This window comes from Silene latifolia, chromosome 11, assembly GCF_048544455.1.
Source record: "Silene latifolia isolate original U9 population chromosome 11, ASM4854445v1, whole genome shotgun sequence".
NCBI lineage: Eukaryota > Viridiplantae > Streptophyta > Magnoliopsida > Caryophyllales > Caryophyllaceae > Silene > Silene latifolia.
In genome coordinates, this window is record NC_133536.1 from 171,981,504 (window position 1) to 172,006,473 (window position 24,970).

The window sequence follows — 24,970 nt, forward strand, 5'->3', positions numbered from 1 at the left end:
TTCTTCTTTCCTCTCTGAATGAACAAAAAAACATACATGTTAGAAAATCAACAAAAAATCTAACATAAAATAAACATGTTGCATTGAAAACAAAAAAAAAAAGTGTGAAATAATAGACAAACTTACCCCCAACATACGATTCCAGAACGATCGTGAACCCGCGTAATGAGTAGGCTCGTTCACGGCGTCTTCCTTTCCTCCTCTTTTGTTGAGGGATGCTTGCTTAGACTTCTTCTGAAACGCGGGAGTTTTGGTATGCTTTATTAAGCCTTCATACTTGTCACCTGCAATTACACATATGAAATCATAACTAATAAGTTACTGATATTATTTATAATATAAGAGAGTATATACTAATTAATACAAATAACAAAATAAGTTAATTAAATACCTTTCATGTGGTCTGGTTCCTTTGGGCGCCTAACTACCTTCCAAATCACGTCCCGATATCGTCGAGTGCCGACTTCATCGTACCTGATACGGACATTCTGTTCTTGAGACGGTGACCAAGCAAATGCTTGCTACAAAAAAAAAAGCGACAAAATTTCATATTAGTATTTATAAAAGTATAACCTTGGTTATTAAAACAAAGAATTACGGAAAATATATACCCGAAAGTTATTGAACCACGCCTCTCTTTGTGCATGAGAAGCTTGTGTCCACGATGTAGGAATTGGACCCACGAAATTAGTCTTCGTGCTTTGCGTGACACCTCGTACCACGCAATCGTCCATAAACCTGCATTTATTTTGAACATGTAAAATTACAAACAATTATTATTTTTAAAAAAAAAAAAAAAAAAAAAAAAAATAGTAGACTAATAAAGAATAAAACTTACCATAATCCCGCCGGCTCAAGAATCATCTTATGATCCGAAGTGTACCGTATCGGCACCCGTGGTGGCTCGTCGGTAGCGTCAGTCTCCTCACCGTCACCGTCACCGCATCGGATCCTCCCGCACAAACTCCTCCTCCCCTCTCCGGACGCGTACTCTGTCCTCCTCCCGAGCCGCCTCCACGCTTCCTACCTCGACCGCTCCACCATCTCGCAAATACAAATAAAAATTAACACAAATAATGATAAATGAAAATTATACAGACTTCTAAATTTTAATAATTTACTCTTGAGGAATACAAAATTATACCAATTTAATCATCTTCATCTTCAAACCCCTCGTCCTCATCCTCATCCTCTTCCTCATCGTCATCATCGTCATCATCATCATCATAATCATCTTCATCTCCAAACCCCTCGTCCTTCCTCCTTTTCTCCTCCTCCCTTCTCCTCCTCACCTCATCTTCCCCCCTCGTCTTCTTCCCTTCTCTCCTCCTCCTCCTCCGCCTCATCCTCCCCCGGCAGTCTCTCTTCCACATCATAAAATTCTTCCTCTTCCATGTCTTCACCATCTTTATTCTCATGCTCATAGTTGATTTCATCGGGTGGAGACAAAAGCGTTTCATTTGAAACGTTTTCTTCTTGGAAAAAAGTTGTATCAACTTGTGACCGTGCCTTTGTCTTAAAGATTGCACACCACGCATTTTGATTTCTATCATTTGTTGTGCTTGGATAAGTAGCAAAATACACTTGATGAGCCTGATGTGCAAGTATAAATGGATCATACTTAGAGTATGTTCTAGTACGATTCACTTCTACAAGCTTGTATTGTTCATGTACTCTCATTCCAAATGCACGAATTATCCTTCCAATCAACCTTGAATAAGACAGTTTTATAAGCTCGGTCACGTCCACTATAACTAATTTCAAAGATATCTTCAACTATACCATAGTATTCGTTGTCATCAAGAGAAGAAATAGTAACCCCCAATTGCACCTAGCCTTACCTTTACCGTGGTTGAATGTTTGAAAATTAAACCCATTAACCGAGTATCGATTCCACGTTCTTACCATTTTTGAAGGACCAAAAGCCAAACTTCTTATCAAATCATCTTGAATATTCAACTCAATTACATGTTTCTAAAACCATGATGGAAATTGGTCCTCATGTTTGTCCCAAACATCATCCTTACTTATATTAGGATTCCTCTGAATGAAATTATTAACAAACGTGTTTCGTATGGCTCCAAGAGGTCACAATTAGATAGCACGTAAAGGTGGGCACGATTATACTCTTTATCATCCAAATATCGTGTTTGCCCCTTTGATGAACACCCTTCATCATCTTGAGTTTGAAAAAATTCGGGTAAACTTCCGTCTACTTCATCCGGTTTCTCAACATTCAAGTTTTTTGCTTTGGTTTCTATATGTTTTTCAAAGTAAAGAGAACAAAAGTTTGCAATCTCTTCCGTTAAATAAGCATTGCATATAGAACCTTCCACCCTAGCTTTATTACCAATTTTTTTCTTCAAATGATTAAGAAACCTATAAAAGTTAATGATGAGTTTTATTAATAATAAAGTTAACATATAATAAATAGATTAGTTATTATTATTAATTTTAATTTAAAAGTAGCTAGATTATCTTAATTACCTTTCAAATGGATACATCCACCTATATTGGACGGGTCCCCCAACTTTGGCTTCATATGGCAAATGAACCGGTAGATGCTCCATGGAGTTAAAAATGCAGGAGGAAAGATCATTTCAAGCTTACACAATATCTCATGGTATTTGCTCTTCCGGATTTAATCATGTCATCAACACATATTGAAGAGGCACATAAATCTCGGAAGAATTGACTAATCTCAACAACTGCATTCCAAACGTTTGTCGGCACGAGGTGTTTCAAAGCAACGGATAATAATCGCTCCATGAATACATGACAATCATGACTTTTCAAGCCTTGCAACTTCAGCTTCTTAAGATCAACACATCGACTAAAATCTGATGCATACCCATCAGGAAAATTCAAATTTTGTAACCACTCACACAATACTTTTCTCTTAGCTTTGTCGAGAGTGAAAATGGATGTTGGCTTAGACCCGTCGCCGCGAATGTGTAATTTGGGACGATGACAAAATTTCTGCAAATCTTTTCTAGAAGCAATGCTATCACATTTTTCACCTTCTACATCCATGATCATGTCAATTAGTTGCTCAAAAAAATTCTTTTCTATGTGCATTACATCCAAATTATGTCTTATCAACATTGTCTTCCAATAAGGAAGGTCCCAAAGAATGCTTCTTTTAAACCAACCGTTTTTCTGCTTTTTCAATTCTTTAAATTCTTCCTCGGTACCATCAATAGGGGATGGTAAATCACATACCGTCTTCCATATCTCATCCCCAGGCACTCGTTTCGGAGGGGCATCAAGCACCTCTTTACCTTTTGTGAAAGCTTTCTTGTTCTTCCTATGTGGATTTCCCTCTCGTAAGAAGCATCTATGACAATCAAACCAGCTTATTTTCTTGCTATTGGGAAGCCAAAATGCTTTACTTTCCTCCATGGAACAAGGACATGCTTTTTGTCCTTGTGTAGTCCACCCAGATAGCATACCATAGGCGGGAAAATCATTTATTGTCCACAAAAGGGAAGCTTTAAGTTGAAAATTTTGTTTTTTAGACACATCATAAGTTTCCACCCCAACTTCCCACAAATATTTCAACTCCTCCACCAATGGTTGTAAATAAACATCCAAATTACGTTTCGGGCTTTTTGGTCCGGGAACAATAAGTGACAAGAAGATAAATGGTCTTTTCATACATAACCAAGGTGGTAAGTTGTATGGTGTGACCATAACGGGCCAACAAGAATACTTCCTCCCAAAATTACCGAAAGGATCAAATCCATCCGTACACAAGCCAAGTCGTACATTGCGGGGTTCCTTGGCAAAATCACGATACATCTGATCAAATCGTTTCCATTCTTCCCCATCACTAGGATGACTCATCTTCCCCGGAGCACGTGGGTTTTCTTTGTGCCATCTCATTTGTTCGGCAATGTTTTTGGTGGCATAGATTCTTTGAAGTCTTGGTGCGAGAGGAAAGTAAAACAATTGGTTACATGCTATTGGTTTCTTACTCTTTTTGGCCCTCTTACTACCGTTGCCTTTTTTCAACACCAAAACTGTATCTCCTTCACTTGTCTCATATCTATCCGCCCCACAATCTTTACATTTGTCAAGCAAAGCATCATCTTTCCAAAATAGCATACATCCTTCAGACATGCATCAATCTTTTCATGCGGTAATCAAGACCTTTAACTACTTTTTTGGTAGTATAGAAACTTCGGGTCATGATATTATCATCGGGGAAAGATTCCTCAAGGAACGAGGCAATGCCATCAACAGCAACAAATGGCATATTGAACTCACATTTCAAGGTAATTAGCCTAGAAGCGGCTTGTAACAATGTCATTCTGCTTCCTTCATACAAGGGTTTTTCTGAGGCTTTTAACATGTCAAGAAAGGCTTTTGCTTGTGGGTGTGGCGGTTGTTCTTCTGAAGTAGTTATATGGTCATCACTATTAAAAATAGTGGAATCCATAGCATCAACAACCATCTCTCTATATGGGTTCTCATCATTTTGTATTTGTTGGGTGTGAGTTTGTTCATGAATTGGAGAATATGCTTCTCCATGTGAAATCCAATTGTAATAATTTGGCTTAAACCCGTTTATAATGAGATGTTCTTCTACTACAATGTCAAGCTGGTATTTCAGGTTTTTGCATTTGGCACAAGGGCACCTATGTTTTTTGTCTACCAAGTCATATTCATCTTGTTGTTTAGCAAATTCAATAAACTCGCTAACACCCTTTATAAATCTAGCGGTAGGACGTCTTTTCTTATTGGAATGGTCTAATCTTCCTTCATACATCCATGAACGTTCCAATCTCTTCATTTTAATCTAAAGAAGACCCCAAAGAAATTTAAACATTTTTAAAAAATAACAATAATATTAAATACAAAATTTAAACATTATACTCCACATTATACAATAAACATATGAAAACAATATATAAATATTGTCAATAAGTAATCCATCTTCGAATGGGGTCCTTATCACTCCAACCTAAACCCGTCAATGTACGTTTCAAGTCACTAGCAAACACACTTGTAATTTATTAATGAGGAAAAAATTGGGCAGCAATTCCCTTCAGTTCTCCAAATACACATATACATGTATTCGGAGAACATTAAAGGGATCGCCACCAAACTCATTCCTCATTAATAAATCACAAGTACGTGTTTACTACCTAAATGACTTGAAACGTACAAAGACAGTCCCAAAATGGGGACTATTCAAGAATTACTCCTAATGAGTAATTCTTGAACGGGTACTAAGTCAACATCAAATCAAACAACAACACAATCAAGTACTAAATTAATTAAGTCAATCAATAGCCCAATTCAACCACATAGTAAAGGCTTCTATCCTAAAGTCCGTAACATAATTTGAACTAAAATTAGTAAATTTAAAAAGTAACTGGTAAGAGGAGGTTACCTAATCAAGTAAAAGCAAAAATGAAAAGAAAACAAGAAGCAACAGACTACAGTGCGGTGGTGCCTAGCAAATAAGGTGACAACCCCCGAAAAGAGAAAAGAAAAACAAAAATAACAAGGTTATTCTACCTCAATTCATCAATAACATGAATTATCAAACTAAATTTATCAAAATCAAGTCCTAAAGAAGGTTCTACTTAGCTAATAGATAATTTCTCTTAATCCAAAAGACGGTTCCACTTAGCTAATTCCATTAATGCAAAGGACGGTTTCACTTAGCTTAACATTAATAATAATAAGGCGGTTTAATTAATAATAATAATAATAATAATAATAATAATAATAATAATAATAATAATAATAATAACAATAATAATAATAATAATAATAATACTAATAATAATACTAATACTAATAATAATAAAAATAATAATAATAATACTAATACTAATAATAATACTAATACTAATACTAATAATAATACTAATACTAATACTAATACTAATAATAATAATAATAATGAGACGGTTTCACCAAGGCCCACCGCACCCACGGACCACCGCCACCCACGGACCACCGCCACCCTTCCCCCACCGCCACCCACAGCCGACCAAACCCCCACCCATAACCCTAAACCTAAACACAAACCCCCTTAATCATTCCCTTTTAATTCAAAAACAAATTAAACTAAATCTAACTACAAATTAATCTAACATACTAACTACAAATAAATCTAACAAACTAACCACAAATTAATCAAACTAACTACAAATTAATCTAACAAATTAAACAAATTAAACTGAAATTAAACAAAAAAAAACTAACCTAATTAAAGAGAGTGATGGAGGCAATGAGAACGGTGGTCACGGTGGTGGAAGTGGTGGAAGTGGTGGTGTGGTTGTGTGGTTGTTGTCGTCGCCTTAATCGCCCGCTGCTTCCTCTCTTTTTTTTTTTTTTGTTTCGAAAGAGTAAAGCAGGAGAGAGGAGTTCCGTTTTTCTATAAAAAAAATTGGCGACTGAAAAGCCATTTGGCGACTACACATATATCAGTCGCCAAATTTTAAAACTCGGTCGCCAAATTGATTCCCTTTTTAAAAAATGACAGCCTGGTTTCTACTAAAAAAATTGGCGACTGAAATTCATTTTGGCGACTGAATTTCAGTCGCCAAATTGGCGACTACACATAAATCAGTCGCCAAATTTAAAATCTCGGTCGCCAAGTTTGATTCCCTTTTTAAAAAGATAAATCGCCAAATTAGCGACTGATTTCAGTCGCCAATTTGAAAATCAGTCGCCAATTTGGCGACTAAATATATCAGTCGCCAAATTTCGGTCGCCTGTTTTAGTTTTTCTTGTAGTGATTAGGGTACATTAATTTCCTGATCATTCTCATGTCCAGGAGTTTGTCCACCTCTTCATTAATGATTGCATTGCATTCAGGGCGAACTACTACATGAATGACTTGAAAAAGAGTCCTCATGAGCTACACTCCCTTCTCGTACAGACCGAGAAGGATATGAAATTGAGTGGGAGCATGAAGCAGGATGTTCTCACGATTTCCAACAAGGGTAAAGGTAAGGGCAAAGCTCCAGGCGACCGAACTGTAGGTAAGACAAAGTTTAAAAAGCCAGGAAACGGTAAGAGTGGGCCTGGTGAGACTAGTGGCTCACAGGGCAAGGCAAAGAGCAAGGGCGGTGACATTGAGTGCCACCATTGTCACAAGACTGGACATTGGAGGAGGAACTGTCCCGTGTACCGTGAGGACATCAAAGCAGGCCGCGTCGTTCCTGTTGGTATGTCATCTTTTATTCATATGATTGAGATTGACCATGCATGTTTCGGAACTTGGGTACTTAATACTGGTTGTGGTTTTCATCTGTGTAATCATTTTCAGGGCCTAAAGAACATCATACCTCTCGGAAAGGGTGATGTGGACCTGCGAGTTGGAAATGGAGCACGAGTTGCTGCAGTCTCCAAAGGAACATAAGTAATCCAGCTCCCTAGTGGGTTTGAGTTATTTTTAAATAATCACATTACTATGTACCTAGTTTATCTAAGAACATCATTTCTGTTTCCGTACTCGATAACGACGGATTTGCATTTTCAATAAAGGATAATAGCTGTGTTTTCTCTTTCAATGAAATGATTTATGGCAAAGCAGTTTCCATGAATGGAATTTACATCTTAGATTAAACCACGGAAGTATTACACATGAATAATAAGAAATTAAAGGTTGGTGACAAAGATCAAACCTATCTATGGCATTGTCGAATGGGACACATAAATGAGAAACGCGTAAAGAAACTCGTCGATAATGGGACTATTCCCGCGTTCGAATTTTCTACATATGGCACGTGTGAATCATGTCTCATTGGCAAAATGACTCGAATTTCTTTCAAAGGTGTTGGAATGCGCGCTAGTGACCTATTAGGACTCATACATACTGATGTTTGTGGACCTATGTCAATTACCGCTAGAGATGGCTATAGATATTTTATCACTTTCATGGACGATTTAAGTAGATACGGATATGTCTACTTAATGAAGCATAAAAGTGAGTCCTTTGAGAAATTCAAGGAATACCAGAACAGGGTTCAGAACCAACTGGGTAGAAAGGTTAAAGCACTCCGTTCAGATCGGGGTGGCGAATATCTTTCAAATGAGTTTGATCAACACCTTAAAGACTGTGGAATTTTCTTGCAGTTAAATCCACCTGGAACACCTCAATTAAATGGTGTGTCTGAACGGAGAAATCGAACCTTACTTGATATGGTTCGATCCATGATGAGTCACACGATAGTGCCTGATTCATTATGGGGTTTTGCTCTTTTGTCAGCTGCTCTTATACTTAACCGAAGTCCGACTAAAGTTGTCGACAAGACTCCATATGAAATGTGGAAGGGAACGGTACCTAACTTGTCCTTTATTCGGGTTTGGGGCTGCGAGGTTTATGTCAAGTGGAGACACGAGGATAAGCTTGGCCCGCGATCGGTCAAGACATACTTTATAGGTTATCCAAAAGGAACGTTTGGCCATTACTTCTATTCGCCCACCGAACATCGAGTTTTTGTTGCGGCTAGTGCGACGTTCTTAGAGAAAGAATTTGTTGAGAACAAGACGAGTAATAGAACCTTCGAGCTGTCGGAGATTCCAGAACCAACAACCGAGGAACGGATGGAGGAAGTGGTTCCTCCAACTGATGACACGGTTAATATTCCTGAGGAACCTAGGAGGTCGGGTAGAGTCTCTCATCCTCCGGACAGATACATTGGTATGGTCGAGGAGAATGACGTTTTACTCCTAGAGAGTAATGAACCCGCTACCTATAAAGGTGCTATGGCCTGTTCCGACTCAAAGCTATGGCTCGAAGCCATGCAATCCGAGATGGACTCTATGTATGATAATGACGTATGGGATCTTGTTGATTTACCTAATAAGGTAAAACCTCTACAGTGCAAATGGCTTTACAAAATAAAGTATTCTGTAGACGCGCAACCAGATACCTATAAGGAACGACTTGTGGCAAAAGGTTTCACTCAAGTGCACGGATTGCATTATGATGAAATTTTTGCACCTGTAGTCATGTTACGTTCCATTCGGATAATCTTAGCGATTGCCGCTTTTCATGATTATGAAATTTGGCAAATGGATGTGAAAACCGCCTTCTTAAACGGTTATTTGGATGAAGAGTTGTACATGGTGCAACCCGAAGGTTTCATAGATCCTGAACATCCTAAGAAAGTATGCAAGCTTAAGCGTTCCAGTTATGGACTTAAGCAAGCTTCTCGGAGTTGGAATCATCGTTTCGACCAGGTGATAAAAGAGTATGGTTTCACTCGATCGGTCGAGAAACCATGCTTATATATCAAGTCGAGTGGGAGCAAGATTGTATTCTTGATATTGTATGTCGATGACATACTCCTAATTGGGAATGACATTCCTCTCCTATCTTCGGTTAAAGAATGGTTGAAGAACCATATCCAGATGAAAGATCTGTGTGAGGCACAACGCATTTTGGAATCTGTATCTACCGAGATAGATCACGACGGACGTTATCACTTAGTCAGGAGTCTTATTTGGATAAAATTCTTGAGAAGTTCAGCATGACCAACTCCAAGAAGGGGAACCTTCCAATGACGTCTGGGATGCAGTTGAGCAAGTCTCAGTCACCCACGACACCTGAAGGGATTGAGCGCATGATTCGTGTTCTTATGCATCTGTAATAGAATCAATCATATATGCCATGATATGCACACGTCCAGACGTGGCATATGCATTGAGTATGACGAGTCGGTACCAAAAGAATCCATGTACCTACGGAGGACTAAGGATAGGGTATTGACTTATGGAGGCGATTCTAAGCTATGCGCAATCGGTTACGCAGATGCTAGCTTCCAAACGGATCGAGATGATTCAAAATCTCAGTCCGGGTTCGTCTCCACTCTTAATGGTGCTTAGGTCAGCTGGAAGAGTTCCAGACAGAGTGTTGTAGCATATTCTACTACTGAATCGTTGAATTATGATAAGCATGTAGGGCACGCTATTTCCATGGGAATTAAACGTGTTCCTGAGTTGTAGTAGTTGATTATGGATTTGATACATTATCTTTTTCTTTTTTTAGTGAAATGTCTGCTTTTTCATTAATAATATAAACCAGTTACAACACTTTCAACTTACTTGAAGTTTCTCAAAAACTAAGCTAAGTACAAAAATGACAACGAATATTAATCATACTTAGCCAATTAAAATCACTAGGCATAGAGTTATTACACAATTGCTTCACTAAACGTCCATGCACTTGATGTTGAATCATTGAAATCAGTACGCCAGGCCGTCTGATAGCATAGTCCAGCCTACCAGAATTTCTTTCCATCCAAATAGCATACCAAGTAGCCATTTTGACGACTCTGTACACTCTTCTTTGCAGCTTAGAATAGAAAGAAGAGCTCCCATTGAGCTTCAGCTGCAGCCAATTCTCCAGTCCCAGAATTATCCTTGAGGAATAAGCACAATCCCAAAACAGATGGTCATGTGTTTCCTCCCCCATCTCACAAAGAACACATCTATCAGTAGCACTCAATCCAAGCTTAAACAGTTTAGATCTAGTATTCAGAGCATGTCTATGAATAAGCCAACCAACAAAAGCATGTTTAGGAAGAATCCATGAGTCCCAGATATCATGATACCATTGAACAGGTGGGTGTCCTCCCTGTAACCAATGATATCCAGCCCTAATAGAATAGTCACCAGCAGAGGCAATCCAGGAATTACCCTGAAAACCACTAGCCAAACACTCCTTAACCCTGCATATATTCCTACATTATCTTTTTCATATACTATTATATTGTGCAGTCGGTTGATGGTGGGTTCAACGAGCCATAAGTCAAACGGTTGACTGATCGATCACAAATGCGAGATTATAACGATACCTCATAGGACAATTTTTTGTGACAACGTAATGGAGTCCTAAATGTTTAAAAACATTCGGTGCCAGGTCATGGATAGGACATCCATTGTGTTCCTAGAGTCGATTCTTTTGACTATCGATTGTCTCTTGAGATTAAGGCAGTTTTTGGGTGACTTTGGTTTCTTTCTCACGGTCTGCCGTAACTGGAGGCTAAGTATATTTATTCTGGGTCATTTCATACTGTGCTTACATCGGCAGGATTCGAGTTGAGGAAAATATCCAACCTTTATCAGGTATAGTTATTTCTCAGGGCCACTCGAGGAGTTGTAACTGAAATGCATGGCCATGCTCGAATGTTGATTCATTTATCAGTTAAGTTACTCTCTAGTCGGGGAAACCACTCTTGATAATGATCGCTTGTAAAATACGACCTTTGTGAATACGGATTTGCAAATTGTTTTACATTGACTGGGAGAAATTTTAGGATATGAGAATCGGTTATCGCACAGACACTTGTGAGTACAAGTGGGAGTTTGTTGGAGCTTGTGTCCTCCACAAATTAGTGTGATAACATTTGTAAATCTCTTACAGGTTCACAAGGGTATACTTCGTATTTTAATCAGTTGATTAACGATTACCTAATAACGGTTGGCTTGCTAGAAAGTTTGACGTTATTATCATACAGATGTCGGTGATCAATTGGTCCCTAAAAGTCACACCTAAAGGATGTGTTTGAGAGATGTGGTTATGGAAATGTAATCACATTGATGCCTTATATGACTAAACAGTTAGTCAATGTGTTGATGAGACGATTATTTAATGCCGATTAAATAATATTAGCGGAGACGAATTAACTGTAAATTCGTAAATTGAATATAATATGTTATATTTAATTAATGTATATAATGTTAGCTTGGACGAATTAATATGTTAATTCGTAATTAAATGTAATCGGTTATATTTAATCAACAAGATGAATGTGTCATAGTGGTAATAGTAAGGGTACTCAAACCAAGAGGTTATGGGTTCGATCCTCACTAAATGACAATTTATATTTAACACATTTTATACATTTTGGAATAACCGAAAATAAGGATTTTAATCCTTATTATTTCGGTTGGATTTGGGCCGAAATGAGGAAGAAAAAAAGACTCCCCATTCATTTCTCTTTTTCGGTTATAATAAGAGAAGGAGGGAGAATTTTTCTAACCTAATCATTCTAACCTAAACCTAGCCTCCATCTCATCAAAGAAAAAACACAAAACCTAAAATTAATCAGTTAATTTGTGGATCGATTCTAGCAAAATCAAAGGGCATTTCTCATATCGTCTTGGGTGCAACTGATAGGAGAATATCATTGCGATATTGTTCATAGGCCATAAAAGCTAGGACCGAAGGTTATTTCTTAATCCTTTATGCTTTTGTTTATGCAATTTAGTTTTATGACTCGTAATCATCACTTTATAATTCGTTATAATCCTTAAAAATAAAGGGATGCATATAGATAAATCCCACATTTTCTTCTTCCAACAATCCTCAAGGATTTTGTCGGAGATGCAAGGATCTTCTTCATCAATGCCCATATACTACTTTATTTACATAGGCCTTCTAGTCTTGTCTTCACTTTGATGCTTGGTCATTAGATTCGATCAATTTAGCTCCATTTTGCCATGAAAATGCAAGGTTTACACTCCTCTCATACCAAGGACACAAAACCTCAAAGAATATGCAAAACAAAGGACTAAAGATAGTAAATGACCCAATTATGCACTAAAAAGCATAGGAACGAGGCTAATTTGGGGACTAAATATGCTCAAATAATGGTCACATCAAATATCCCCAAACCGAACCTTTGCCCGTCCCGAGTAAAGAGGTGACAAAACTATGACCCTTATTTAAACTAACCTACTAATATAGCCGACATGAGACAATTAGCGGGTCTCACTCCACTCCTTCAACTCGTAACAAGACAACCATGAGGTAGGATGCCTTCTTGCAAGGCAAGGTGGGTCTTGCCAAAATGGCGACACATCCAAGCATTAAAGCACACAAAAATCAAGTAATGGATGCATCTACAAAAGAATAGCCATTTTCCTCATCTATGTGGCGGAAATTATCTAAAGGGGAAGCAATTCAAGGGTACACATGCCATTATAGATATAGTTTCTTCAAACTACTAAGCCTGGAAGGATACCAATAAATCACCTCCAAATTGTGGTCAAGCTAGGGTACCTTTGTCCTCAATCGTTAAGTGTTTTCGTCAAGAGTAGACTCCCTATGGTGTTAGAAACACTGGAGGATCGCGGAATTCCCCTTCTTGCCTAGACAAGAAGAAGGGTCGTCCCCTCTCTACCATGCACAAAAGGTGGATACGATGGATAAAGGGATCAATAGTATTTGAGTTTCATTTGGGAGTTTGCTTTTGTTGTTGTTTTTCCCCCAATTTGTGGCATTTAACATTTGAGAACACTTTCTTTTTGCCATTTCTTTTTGATTTTTAGCATTTCAATACTTGACAACTTTCAACTTTTTGCATTTTCTTTTTGAACATTTTCAAAGTCATCCCATATATAGTGTGAGGGTGCTTGTATTTGAAGCTTTAGGAGTCTATTTTTGCTCCTCTTTTTTTTTGATGCAATTGCAAACTTTTTTTCACTTTTCATTTCATTTCTTGAACTAAAATTTTGAACAATTTTTGTACCCATTCCCTTTTTGATGATAAAATGTGGTAGAACATGGATGATGTTTGCATGGTTGCATGGTTTCAAGGGTCACCTTGGAATAAACGGTAGTTATCACACCACAAGGTACTCCTGACTAGGCCTTAATCCATGGGTCAAAGGACACTAGCATGACACATCCTAGGGTGTTTTACAAGTATTCTAACAAGCAAAGTCTTAAGAAGAAAAAGTATCTACAAGGGCCACTTGTCAAGCTTCCCAAATAGACGGTTTCGCAAAAAATTTCTAACATACAAACTACATGCCATGATGCAACTAACATTTATACAACCTAATGCAAATGCTTCTACCAACTAGTATGCCATATAATCTAAATGCAAGTCTTAAATTCACATTGTTTATACCGCATCAATCAAAATAAAGCCACATAGTCATTAACATAAAGAGGAAAAAAGAGATAGGAAAGATCATACCATGTGGTCTTCTATATCCTCATGTCTCGGATGTGGCGTAGTCAATCAATGTGAACAAGGATGAACAAACACAATATATACAAGCAATATAAACAAGAGACTACACTACAAAGGAATGAACATGTTTTTGGATTTTTGAAAGTTTTCAAATTTTTTTGTATTTTCGAAAATTTTTAATTTTTTTGGATTTTTGAATAAAAAGTCAAGTTAGAATTTCCCATTCCCACACTAGTATGGGCATTGTCCTCAATGGCCAATACGATAGGAAATTATGCAATTTATATGCATATGCATGATTTCTAAACTAAACTAAGCTAAACTATACTACATGATGCATGTGTTTTTGTTATGGTGGAGAGTATAATTTAGATTAGCTCCCAATGCATATGCATTGACTTCCCCAAACCAAAATAGACACTATTTCTAATGTCAAAAATTTTGGGGAAGTTCATGCACAAAAATGCAATGCATGAAACTAAAATTTGTCATTTTGGATTTTGAAATTCGGGAACAATAAAAATGAACACCTTAATGAAGCCAAAGTGTTAGTCCTCCAATGTTGCTAGGACTCCACAAATATGATCAAGATAAAATAAAAACAGGAGAAGTAGACAAACCATATAGGAGGTGTAAGAATGTAGGAGCCTCCAATAGTTTGCTAATCCTCACCCATCGTGTCATCATCATTATCATCATCAACTTCCTCACTTGAAGCATCATCAACCTCCATGGATGTGGAGTCACTTCCACTCTCACTTGCACTTTCTTGTTCTTCCTCACTTTTCTCTTCTTCTTGAACTTCTTCATCTTCACCTTCTTCTTCACATTCTTGATCACCACCATCTTCAACAACCATCTCCTCATCACCCGGTCTACCACCACTAGAAGTGCTAGGAAAGAATACCTCCTTATCCGCCCAACTAGGCAAAGGACAAGATGGATCAAGAAGTCCTTGCCTAGCAAGATGTAGGAAGGGCGGATATTGGGCCTTGTAAGAATCAACTCTATCATTGTAAGCTAGTTTATGCATTTCCTTCATTAGTAGAGTCAAGTAATCATTTCCCGCCTTGACATTTTCGGGCTTGAACTCATGGTATTCAAATGGATAAGGTGGGGTGATAATAGAGGAGGAGGGCTCGGTATCTTCTTCCCCTTGGTGTTGAATGATGTAGTCGGCTTCTTCGGAGAGTTAGAGAAGGTAGTTCGGTCTATGAACATTCAAGCGGCAAATTTTGCTAGGCAAAGTGAAGGATCTAGCTTCATTTGTCAACCACCCAAATTTGTTGTCAAGAGTGTCGTTCTTGACCCACTTAAACGTGTGAATCATGGAGGGCAAATCGATAAGATGGCCTCCTTTTACCGGTGTGTAAGTGTCATTCTTGTTGAAATCCCGGTTAAAATGCTTAGCCAAATAAGTAACTAGTCCTACATTGACAATAAAGGCCGTGCCTTCATTGCCACAATCAACATTAAGCCATCGATCAACCAAAAGTCGTAAAGCATGGTATGGCTTGGTAAATTCTCTCCCAATGTTCAAAGCCGATTCAAGAAGTATAAAATCAAGTTTGGTAAGATGATTTGTGCCATTTCTAGCTATCAAAGTATTCCCAATGACCTTATGCCATACTCTAATGCCCGGGTGGTGGACTACGAGAGCACGACAATCATGATAACTTGTGAATTTCCTTCCGGAAATGTCCATCCAAAGAGGAGCGGGGTCATACTTGATAGGCACCTTTGTAAATATCGCACTATCACTAAGGCCAAATATCTTACCCAATTCGTCATAAGATAAGCATCTATCAACATTTTTAAGACGAAACTCAATAATGGTTCGAGTCTCCACCTTTGTGACTTTCAAAGAACTCAAGAATTCCAAGGTGAGGGAGGAGTAAGTCAATTCTTGCATTGTAAACAATTTACTCAATCCCATAGACTCGAAAAAGGCTTTAGTTCGCTCAAGGATACCCAATTTTGACAATGCATCATCACATATAAACTTAGTAGGCATGATGGTTTTCTTAGCAAAGAGGAGAAATTTCTTCCTATGGGAGTCGGAAGTGAAAATTACCTCCGGATAATCGGTTAATTGTTCAATGACCGGAGTGGTAAAAGTAGTAGCTTCCATAGGAGGATTTTGTTCTTGAACCACCATTCTTGCATTATGGACTACCAATGCCTTTGATGCTTGTTTGGCTTGAAGGGCTTGTTGCCTCTTATAAAGGGTCTTTTTTTTGGGTACCTTGGTTGCACCTTTTATTCTTGCCATACTCCTTTGCTTAATAACACCAATGAAAGATTGAAATCTTCAATTTCTAATAATGCCCAAATTGATTTTAGGAGAGATGGATGTTGCTTTGGTTCCTAAATATCAACTCAAAATATGAATATTTTTGGTTTTTTAATCACTTGTTTGATGATAAAGGAGTGATTTAATTTGAATTTGAGGAAGTTTGGATTTGATTTGGTTGAATTTGGTTGAGAAAATTGATTTTTGTTGATGGAGAGGATGAGGGTTTTGAGGTTTTGGGTAGTGTTTGTGTTTGAAATAATGAAAATGAATTGGGAAAGAGGGTTTAAAAGACCCGTTGGTTTTTGAAACAGCAGAGGGAGACGAGCGGCTTTGGTGTCGGGACGCTCGGATTCTTCAAATTCTAGGTTCAGGAAAAGAAGCCATGGGACGAGCGGATTTCAGGAATGACGGGCGGATTCCTGTGCTGAGACGAGTGTCTTTAGTTTAGGACGCTCAGATTCCTTTCTAGGGAAAAATCCCAAATTTTGGCAGTAAAAAGATGAGCGTCTTTTATGTTGGACGACCGTCCTGACTGAGACGAGCGGATTCCTTGCTGGGACGCTCGGATTCTCAGTCAGTCCCAAAATTGATTTCTGCAGCTTTCACAAGACGAGCATCTTATAACTTGGACGCTCGGGTTCTTTCACGACGAGCGGATTATCCCTCGGGACGCTCGGATTCTTCCTCTTCCACACGGATTCAGGTCCATCCGTGGGTGCTTCGTAACCCGTGTCATTTCATTCTTCAATTCTTGTGTTCTTCATTGTAGGGGCACTAGAAAGGCATGGATAGCCTAGGTAAATGCTATCCCCACACTAAGGCAAAGCACTACACATCAATAAACTCATAAGTCCCTCCCTCACTTTTCTCAAAATGATAAAAATCTTGATCAAGGCATAAAAATGTAAATCTAAAAATGACAAAAATGCAATACAATAATTGAAATACAAGTTAGGGAGTTAGAATATTTACAAACGGTGGTTTGGAGAGGACTCCACCAAACTCTCATCCTTAGTGAGATGTCATGGGGGCATGTCCAAGGTGTTGTTGATGTTGCTCAACACCTTGAAGAAGTAGTCGAAGGCTTGTTCATTGTCATGATAAAGATCTTGAATAGACCTTTGCACTTGTTGGTCCTCATTGTGGTCTTGGGCCATAGCATTTCCAACATAGGGATTGAACATCCCTTCAAACTCATCATCCCAAAGACCGCACACTTCGTCTACTTGGTCACTAAAAATGTCTTGAGTTGATGAAGACAACTCCTCTTCTTTCTTGTCTTGACCAACGAGGCCATCTTCATTGTTTGACTTGGGTGAGCTTTTCAAGATCTCTTTGTTGAAATTCCCTTGCTCTTTGAATGGAGCATCATCCACTTTCTTTTTCCATTGAAATTCCAACTTCTTCCTTTCATCTTTCCAGCTATAGTGATCAACCATAAAGCATGGCTCATGTAATCTTGGAGCTCTCATAGTCTTGTCGAGATTAAATGTGATAGTTTCATCTCCGACTTCAAGGGTGAGTTCTCCATGCTTAACATCAATCACCGCTCCCGCGGTATGCAAGAATAGCCTTCCTAAGATAATAGGAATGTTGGAGTCTTCCTCCATGTCAACAATAACGAAATCCACCGGGATAAAGAATTTTCCAATCCTTACGGGCACATCTTCCAATACCCCTAGAGGTATCTTTGTCGACCTATCCGCCATTTGAAGCGTGATATTAGTGCACTTAAGTTCTCCCATCCCTAGCCTCTTACTCACCGAATATGGCATAACACTAACACTTGCCCCTAGGTCACATAGAGCTTTGTTGATCATAGTGTCACCAATAGTGCATGGGATGGAGAAACTTCCCGGATCCTTAAGTTTTGGAGGTGAACTCCCTTGGAGAATGGCACTACTTACTTTGGTGAAAGCAATAGTCTCAAGCTTCCGGATCGATTTCTTCTTTGTAAGGATATCTTTTATGTACTTTGCATAGGCCGGAACGTGATTGATCAATTCCGTGAATGGAATTGAGACTTCTAAATTCTTGACAATCTCCATGAATTTTCCGAGTTGGTTATCAAACTTAGGCTTAGCTTGACGACTTTGAAAAGGAAGTCTAATAACAATGGGTTCCTTCTTTTTGGCCTTTTCTTCATTCTTCTTTGAAATTTCATGAGTGAGGGGTTCTTCTTCCTTAGAGTTTTGCACAACTCTTTCCTTGTCACTAGCCTCCACAATTTCATTCTCAACTTGCTTCTTTGACCCTTCATAGCTTGTTCCACTTCTTAGGTGGATAGCACTAACTGATTCATGTCTTGGGGGATTACTTTGTGGTGGTAATTGTCCTTTTTGCCTTTGTGAGCTTGAAGATGCTAGTTGAGTCAATTGGGTTTCCAACATTTTTGTATGGGCTAGGATATTGTTGATGGTGATTTCTTTTGCTTGACTATCCTTTTGCATTTGAGTGAAGAATTCTTGTTGATTTTTTTGCATTTGAATGACCGCTTTTTTGACATCGAAACCTTGGTCATTTGATTGATTGTATGGAGTTTGATTTTGGTAACCTTGGTTTTGATTGAAAAAGGGTCTTTGATTTTGGTTTCTCATTGGAGGTGGGGTGTATGTTGAAGGATTTTGAACATTTTGGCTTTTATATGAGAGATTTGGATGAAACTTGGTGTTTTCATTGTAATAATTTGAATAAGGGGTACCACTTTTGTATGCTTGAAAAGCATTCACTTGCTCACTAGTTCCCCTACATTCACTTTGGTCATGTCCCAAAGTTCCACAATTCTCACATATTCCACTTGGAATTGATGAAGATGCCACCATGGCATTAACATGTTGCTTTGGAGATTTTGAGGCTTCTTCAAGTTTAGCCATAGCCTTTTCAAACTTCAAGTTAATGGTATCAATATGAGCACTAAGTTGAGCACCCAATTGAGTAATAGAGTCCACTTCATGCTTTCCTCCTCTAGTAGCCTTCCGAGGCCTACTATATTGTGAATTATGGACCGCCATTTCCTCAATCTTGTTCCAAGTTTGATTATCGTCAACTTCCGTGAACATACCATTTGATCCCATGTTGAGAATGTTTCGGGAGTTCATAAAGACCATTCCAAAATTGTTGTACCAAGAACCACTCGCTAAGTCCATGATGAGGACATGAGCGACAAGTTCCTTTGAATCGCTCCCAAGCTTCATACAAATATTCTTCGTCCCTTTGCTTAAAACTCGTGATTTGAGCTCTTAACATGTTAGTCTTCTCCGGAGGGTAGAACTTTTCGTAGAAAGCTAGAGCCAATTTCTTCCAAGAGTCAATACCAAGAGTAGCTTTATCAAGGCTCTTCAACTATTGTTTCGCTATACTAATCAAAGAAAAAGGAAATAAGACCCATCGAATTTGGTCTTGAGTTACTCCGGTTTGTGAAATCGCATCATAATAATCACAAAAAGTCTCCATGTGAGAATGAGGGTCTTCACTAGGCATCCCCCCAAATTGGATTCTTTCGACTAATTGGATAAATGCGGATTTTGCAATGAAATTACCGGTCAAGTGTTGTGGTGTGCGAGTACCATTGGGTAGGTTCTCCTCGGTTGGTACGGAATGTGATGAAAATTTAGGCATTGTGGGTTGATTTTGTGGTTGGTTGTTTATTGGGTTATCCTCTCCCTCTCTTGCAAAAAGATTGATGAACTCAATAGTATTTGAATGAATATCTACAACCTTACTAATACCTCTCAAACTGTTTCTAGCAAGTCTTCTATTGGTTGTTAAAGTCCTTTCCATTTTGTGATCAATGGGTAAAAGGTTACCTTGTGATCTTCTAGACATGCAAAATATCAAACAACTCGAAAACAATTAGAACAAACCTTGAGGAGTTTTACTTCCCCAAGGCAAAGAAAGACACAACTAGTAACAATCAAAGAAAATCAAATCAAGTTAACACTGTCCCCGGCAACGGCCCATTTTTTGGTCGGGACAATTTCGTTTTCGGTTACTTGTCGTTTGGAGCACCTAGACCAAAACAATATTTATAGCTTCACAAACAACTCTACTATTAGTAAAGAGGTAAGTAAAGGTCGGATCCCAAGGGACGGGTATTGATGTAGGATTTTTGATTGCAAGTAGTGGTGTCTAAGATTGTCACAATTTGGGTTTGAGGTAGAAGATCACTAAACTAAATAACAATGTAAGTAAACAAGCAAGATGATTAAGATGAGATGTAAACAATTGATAAAAGGCACTAGGGTGTCATGTGTTCATAGGGGATTCATGGGATTTGATCATACAAACATGTTTTCAACTAGAAGCAAGCAATTATTGTTGTGATGGGATCGAGTTAGTGTATATCTTATAATCCGTAGGAAGGTTTGGGTCCCGGAGCCGAATCGATTAGATTGTACAACACCTACAAGTCGACTTAATCCTCCCTATCCAACAATATGCATGGTCTAATGATACTCGAGTTGGTTTATGTCTTACAAGTCTCATTGAAAAGATAAGTGATGGGTAAAAAATGCAAGGATTTATAGGCTCGCATTTCATCAAACATAACATGTGCATAAGTTGAAATCACAACAAGCAAGCAAATTAATTATGAAAGCATATTAGATTAAGCTTGAATCAATCCCCATGTTGGTTTCCCCTAATTCCCCATTAACCCTAGTTAAGGAAACTACTCACTCATTATCAAGTTTAACATGCAAGGTTGTCAATCATACTAACAAAGCAAAACATGATGAATAAATGAAGATGATTAACAATAATTAAAAAGGGATTAAGAGAATTAAGAGAATTAACAATAACTATCCCTAATATTATTTTAAAATTGTTAAAACCTAGAGATGTTTAACCTAGAGATAGAAAGAGAAAGCAACATTCGCCATCTCGAGGGTTTGCATTATCGACATATTTGCTTGATCTCTTGGTTCAATGGCTAAGAAATCTAGTACACCCCTTAATGCTAAACATCATAATACTACTAACAAATCTAATACATTAAGTATAATACAATCAGAAAAGGAGAATCTGCTAGGAAGGCTGAATGTTAAGGAAGGACAGAAACATAGAAATATTCATGACATCCATGGGATTAATCCTTTTCAATTGGAAGATTTCCTAGAGGAAGACATTGATGAAGAATCCGAGCCTGAAAAGGAGGAAGAAGATTAGGGTGAGCATGGAGAGTGGTTTCAAAGACATGGCAGAAAGATCATTCAAATGATTGATGAAGATCCTTCGGATCTCCTGCAATTAACAGATGAGGATGTCAAGGATGAGTTATCTTACTGGCAACAAGCAGTATATGGTTTCATTGTAGGAGCAAATCCCCCTTGGCAAATTCTGGAGGGTTTCTTGAAGCGAATTTGGAGTAAGTACTCTATAGATAAAATATCTTTTTTACCAAATAGTGTGTTCTTGGCTAGATTCAAAACTGAGGAAATGAAGCAGGCTGTTTTAGCCAGTGGACACTTCTTATTCAACAATAAACCACTGGTTATTAAGGCTTGGAGGCCTGATATTGAACTAGAAAAGGAAAACATTAAAAATTTACCTGCATGGATAAGATTGAATGGCCTTCATTTGAAGTTCAGGGGCAATAGTCTTCCAAAAATAGCAAATCTGGTTGTTACCTATGTTAAAAGTGTTACAGCAACTGAACAAAAAACAAGACTAGGGTTTGCGAGAGTAATGATGGAGTTGAAGTTGGGTCAGAAATTTCCAGAAAAGATTAAATTTTTGGATGAAAAAAAGCAAGTGATCTATGTTCCTGTAGTTTATGAATGGAAACCAAGTGTTTGTACTAAGTGTAATCAGATAGGGCATGACCAAGATAAATGCAGGAAGCATAAAAGAAGTTCAGTTCAGCACAAAAGCAAGCAAATTTGAAAACCTGTTCAGAAGATACAACAGCCTGTTCAAAAGACACAGTAACCAGTAATTAAGCCTGTTGAAATCACTCCTAATCCTGAAAATAAACAGCAACAAATTAGTATCACAACAACAGAGGAAGTAATAACTCCTATCATCAGACCTCTACAGTTGCATTCAAGGACTATGTCACCTGTCATGTTAATAACAGCCTTTAGATAGGGAGTGGATGATATGAGCAAGAACACTCAACTATCTCCAAGTTATATGGAGGTGTTGAATGGTCAGGGCTCTTCAAAGGAGAGTGTGTGTGATGGTAGTGATCCCCCAAATCATAATCCATGATAAATATGGGTTTTTAGAATATGAGGGGGATAAATGGGGAGGCAAAGCAGAAGTTTGTAAATAGATTTTTACATACTAATAATGTAGGAGTCTATGGTCTTATTGAAACAAAGATCAAAGCCGATAAAGTTCATAAAACTATGAGTAATGTTTTTAAGGATTGGAGTATATCAACAAATAATGCTCAACATCAAGGGGGAAGAATTTGGGTCCTCCAGAAACCTCATATGGTGGATATACGTTTCCTGGAATACGATGCCCAATATATTCATATGCAGATCCTAGATAAAGTTGCTCAGGTTCACTTTCATTATACTATTGTGTATGCTTTCAATGGTGTGAGTGAGAGGGAACCTTTATGGACCAACCTAAGGAGACTTGCCGGGGCTATAAATGGGCCATGGGCAGTTGGTGGGGATTTTAGTTGTGTTTTGTTTGATCATGAGAGGTTGGGTGGCAAGGTGAGTCATGCTGAGGCCGTTCCTTTTCATGATTGTTTGGATTCATGCCATTTGATTGACAATCAAGCTCTAGGAGCCTATTACACCTGGAGTAATAAGCAAACCCCAACATCCAGGAAGTATAGTAGGCTTGATAAATTCTTAGTTAATGCAGAATGGATGAGTACTTTTGCTCAGTTGTTTGCAAAGTTCTTACCTGAAGGATTATTTGATCACAACCCTTGTGTTGTTAGAAAAGATGACAGAGATAAGCAAAGGAATAGGCCCTTCAAGTATTTTAACACGTGGAGTTCGGCTCCACAATTTCAAGCCACGGTCACAAAGGTTTTTGAAGGGACTAAAACGTACAAAGTTATCAAAAAAATGAAGGCCTTGAAGCCTAAATTGAAGGAAATCAACAGATGCCTTTTCTCTGATGTTGAGAATGCGGATGACCTGGCCATGACTGAACTGCTTCAGCTCCAGAAACACTTAATAGATCATCCTACTGATCCCAATCTCTTAAAGCTAGAATATGAAGCTCATCAGAAAGCTAAAAGACTACAGCAAGCTAAAGGTGAGTATCTCAGGCAAAAAGCAAAGGCTCATTGGTTCATAGAGGGAGATACAAACAATGCATACTTTCATGGAATAATCAAGGCTAAGAGGAACAAAAATACTGTGCATGAGATCAGGGACCATAAAGATAGGTTGTACAATGATGAGAAAGGCATCCAAACAGCTTTCTTGGAGTATTACCAGCTATTACTAAGGTCACACAGTCAGATAAGTCATATTATCACAAGCATCGTCAAACAAGGGGCCCTATGTACTGATCAGCATAAGCATAGTCTCATGGAACCAGTTACTAGACAATAAATTAAAGATATTATTTTTCAGATTCCCAATGACAAAGCGCATGGTCCAGATGGCTTCTCAAGTAAGTTTTTCAAGGACACCTGGGATATAGTAGGAGGAGATGTTACATATGCTATTTTAGATTTTTTCCAATCAGGTACATTGCTAAAACAGTTGAATGCTACTTTAATCACTCTGATCCTAAAGGTGAATAGGCCTACCACTGTTTTGCAATATAGACCCATAGCGTGCTGTAATGTCATCTACAAATGCATTTCAAAGGTAATCTGCAATAGATTAGCAGGTATCCTCCCAGACCTAATCTCACAAAATCAGGGGGGTTTTATTCAGGGAAGGAGTATTATGGAGAATATTCTAATATGCCAAGACATAATAAGACTTTATAATAGAGGAGTTGCATCTCCCAGATGCCTGTTTAAAATTGATCTACAGAAGGCCTATGATACTGTGGAATAGGATTTTGTCTTTCAAATGCTTAAGGCCATGAACCTTCCTGATCAATTTATTGGATGGATAATGCAATGTGTAACTACTGCCACTTATTCTTTGAGCTTGAATGGGGAAATGTTCGGTTTTTTTAAGTGCCAGAGGGGATTGAGACAGGGGGACCCTTTATCTCCTCTCCTATTCACAATATGTATGGAATATTTATCCAGATTGTTGGCGTACACCACAGAGACTATGGGATTCAAATACCACCCCTTATGCAAACCTTTGAAGCTCACTCATCTGATGTTTGCAGACGATTTGTTGCTTTTCAGCAAAGGGGATGTCAAGTCTATTATGATTCTGCTGAAGTCTTTCTCTACCTTCTCATATGCAACAGGCCTGAAGCTAAGTAAGGGTAAGTCCAATGCCTACTTTAATGGGGTTAAAAATGATGTGAAAAATGTCATTCTGAAGATATCTGGGTTTATTGAAGGGATTTTGCCTTGTAAATATTTAGGGGTTCCAATCAAGACATCCAGACTAAGTGCACATGATTGTAGACTGTTGATTGAGAAAATGGTGAGCAAAATAAGGGGTCTTGGTTCAAGAAAGCTATCATATGCAGGTAGACTAGTTTTAGTCAAGGTTGTGCTTAAAACATACCACAATTATTGGGCAACAATGTTTATCCTTCCAAATGGAATTATTTCTCGAATAGAAGCTATTTGTAGGAACTTTTTGTGGGATGGGGGAGCTGATTA

General features: G+C 38.2%; 2 protein-coding genes and 1 non-coding gene across 3 annotated transcripts; all 3 read left to right on the forward strand.

The window, feature by feature from the left end:
* Positions 1 to 19,390: 19,390 nt before the first annotated feature.
* LOC141615643 (small nucleolar RNA R71) lies at positions 19,391 to 19,497 on the forward strand. Its single transcript, XR_012530053.1, has one exon. It is a non-coding gene; the product is annotated as a small nucleolar RNA R71 (small nucleolar RNA).
* Positions 19,498 to 21,465: 1,968 nt separating this feature from the next.
* On the forward strand, positions 21,466 to 22,134 carry LOC141614360 (uncharacterized). Its single transcript, XM_074433111.1, has one exon. It carries the CDS (start codon positions 21,466 to 21,468, stop codon positions 22,132 to 22,134), a length of 669 nt encoding a protein of 222 aa, XP_074289212.1.
* Positions 22,135 to 22,481: 347 nt separating this feature from the next.
* LOC141614361 (uncharacterized) lies at positions 22,482 to 23,780 on the forward strand. Its single transcript, XM_074433112.1, has one exon. It carries the CDS (start codon positions 22,482 to 22,484, stop codon positions 23,778 to 23,780), a length of 1,299 nt encoding a protein of 432 aa, XP_074289213.1.
* Positions 23,781 to 24,970: the final 1,190 nt, after the last annotated feature.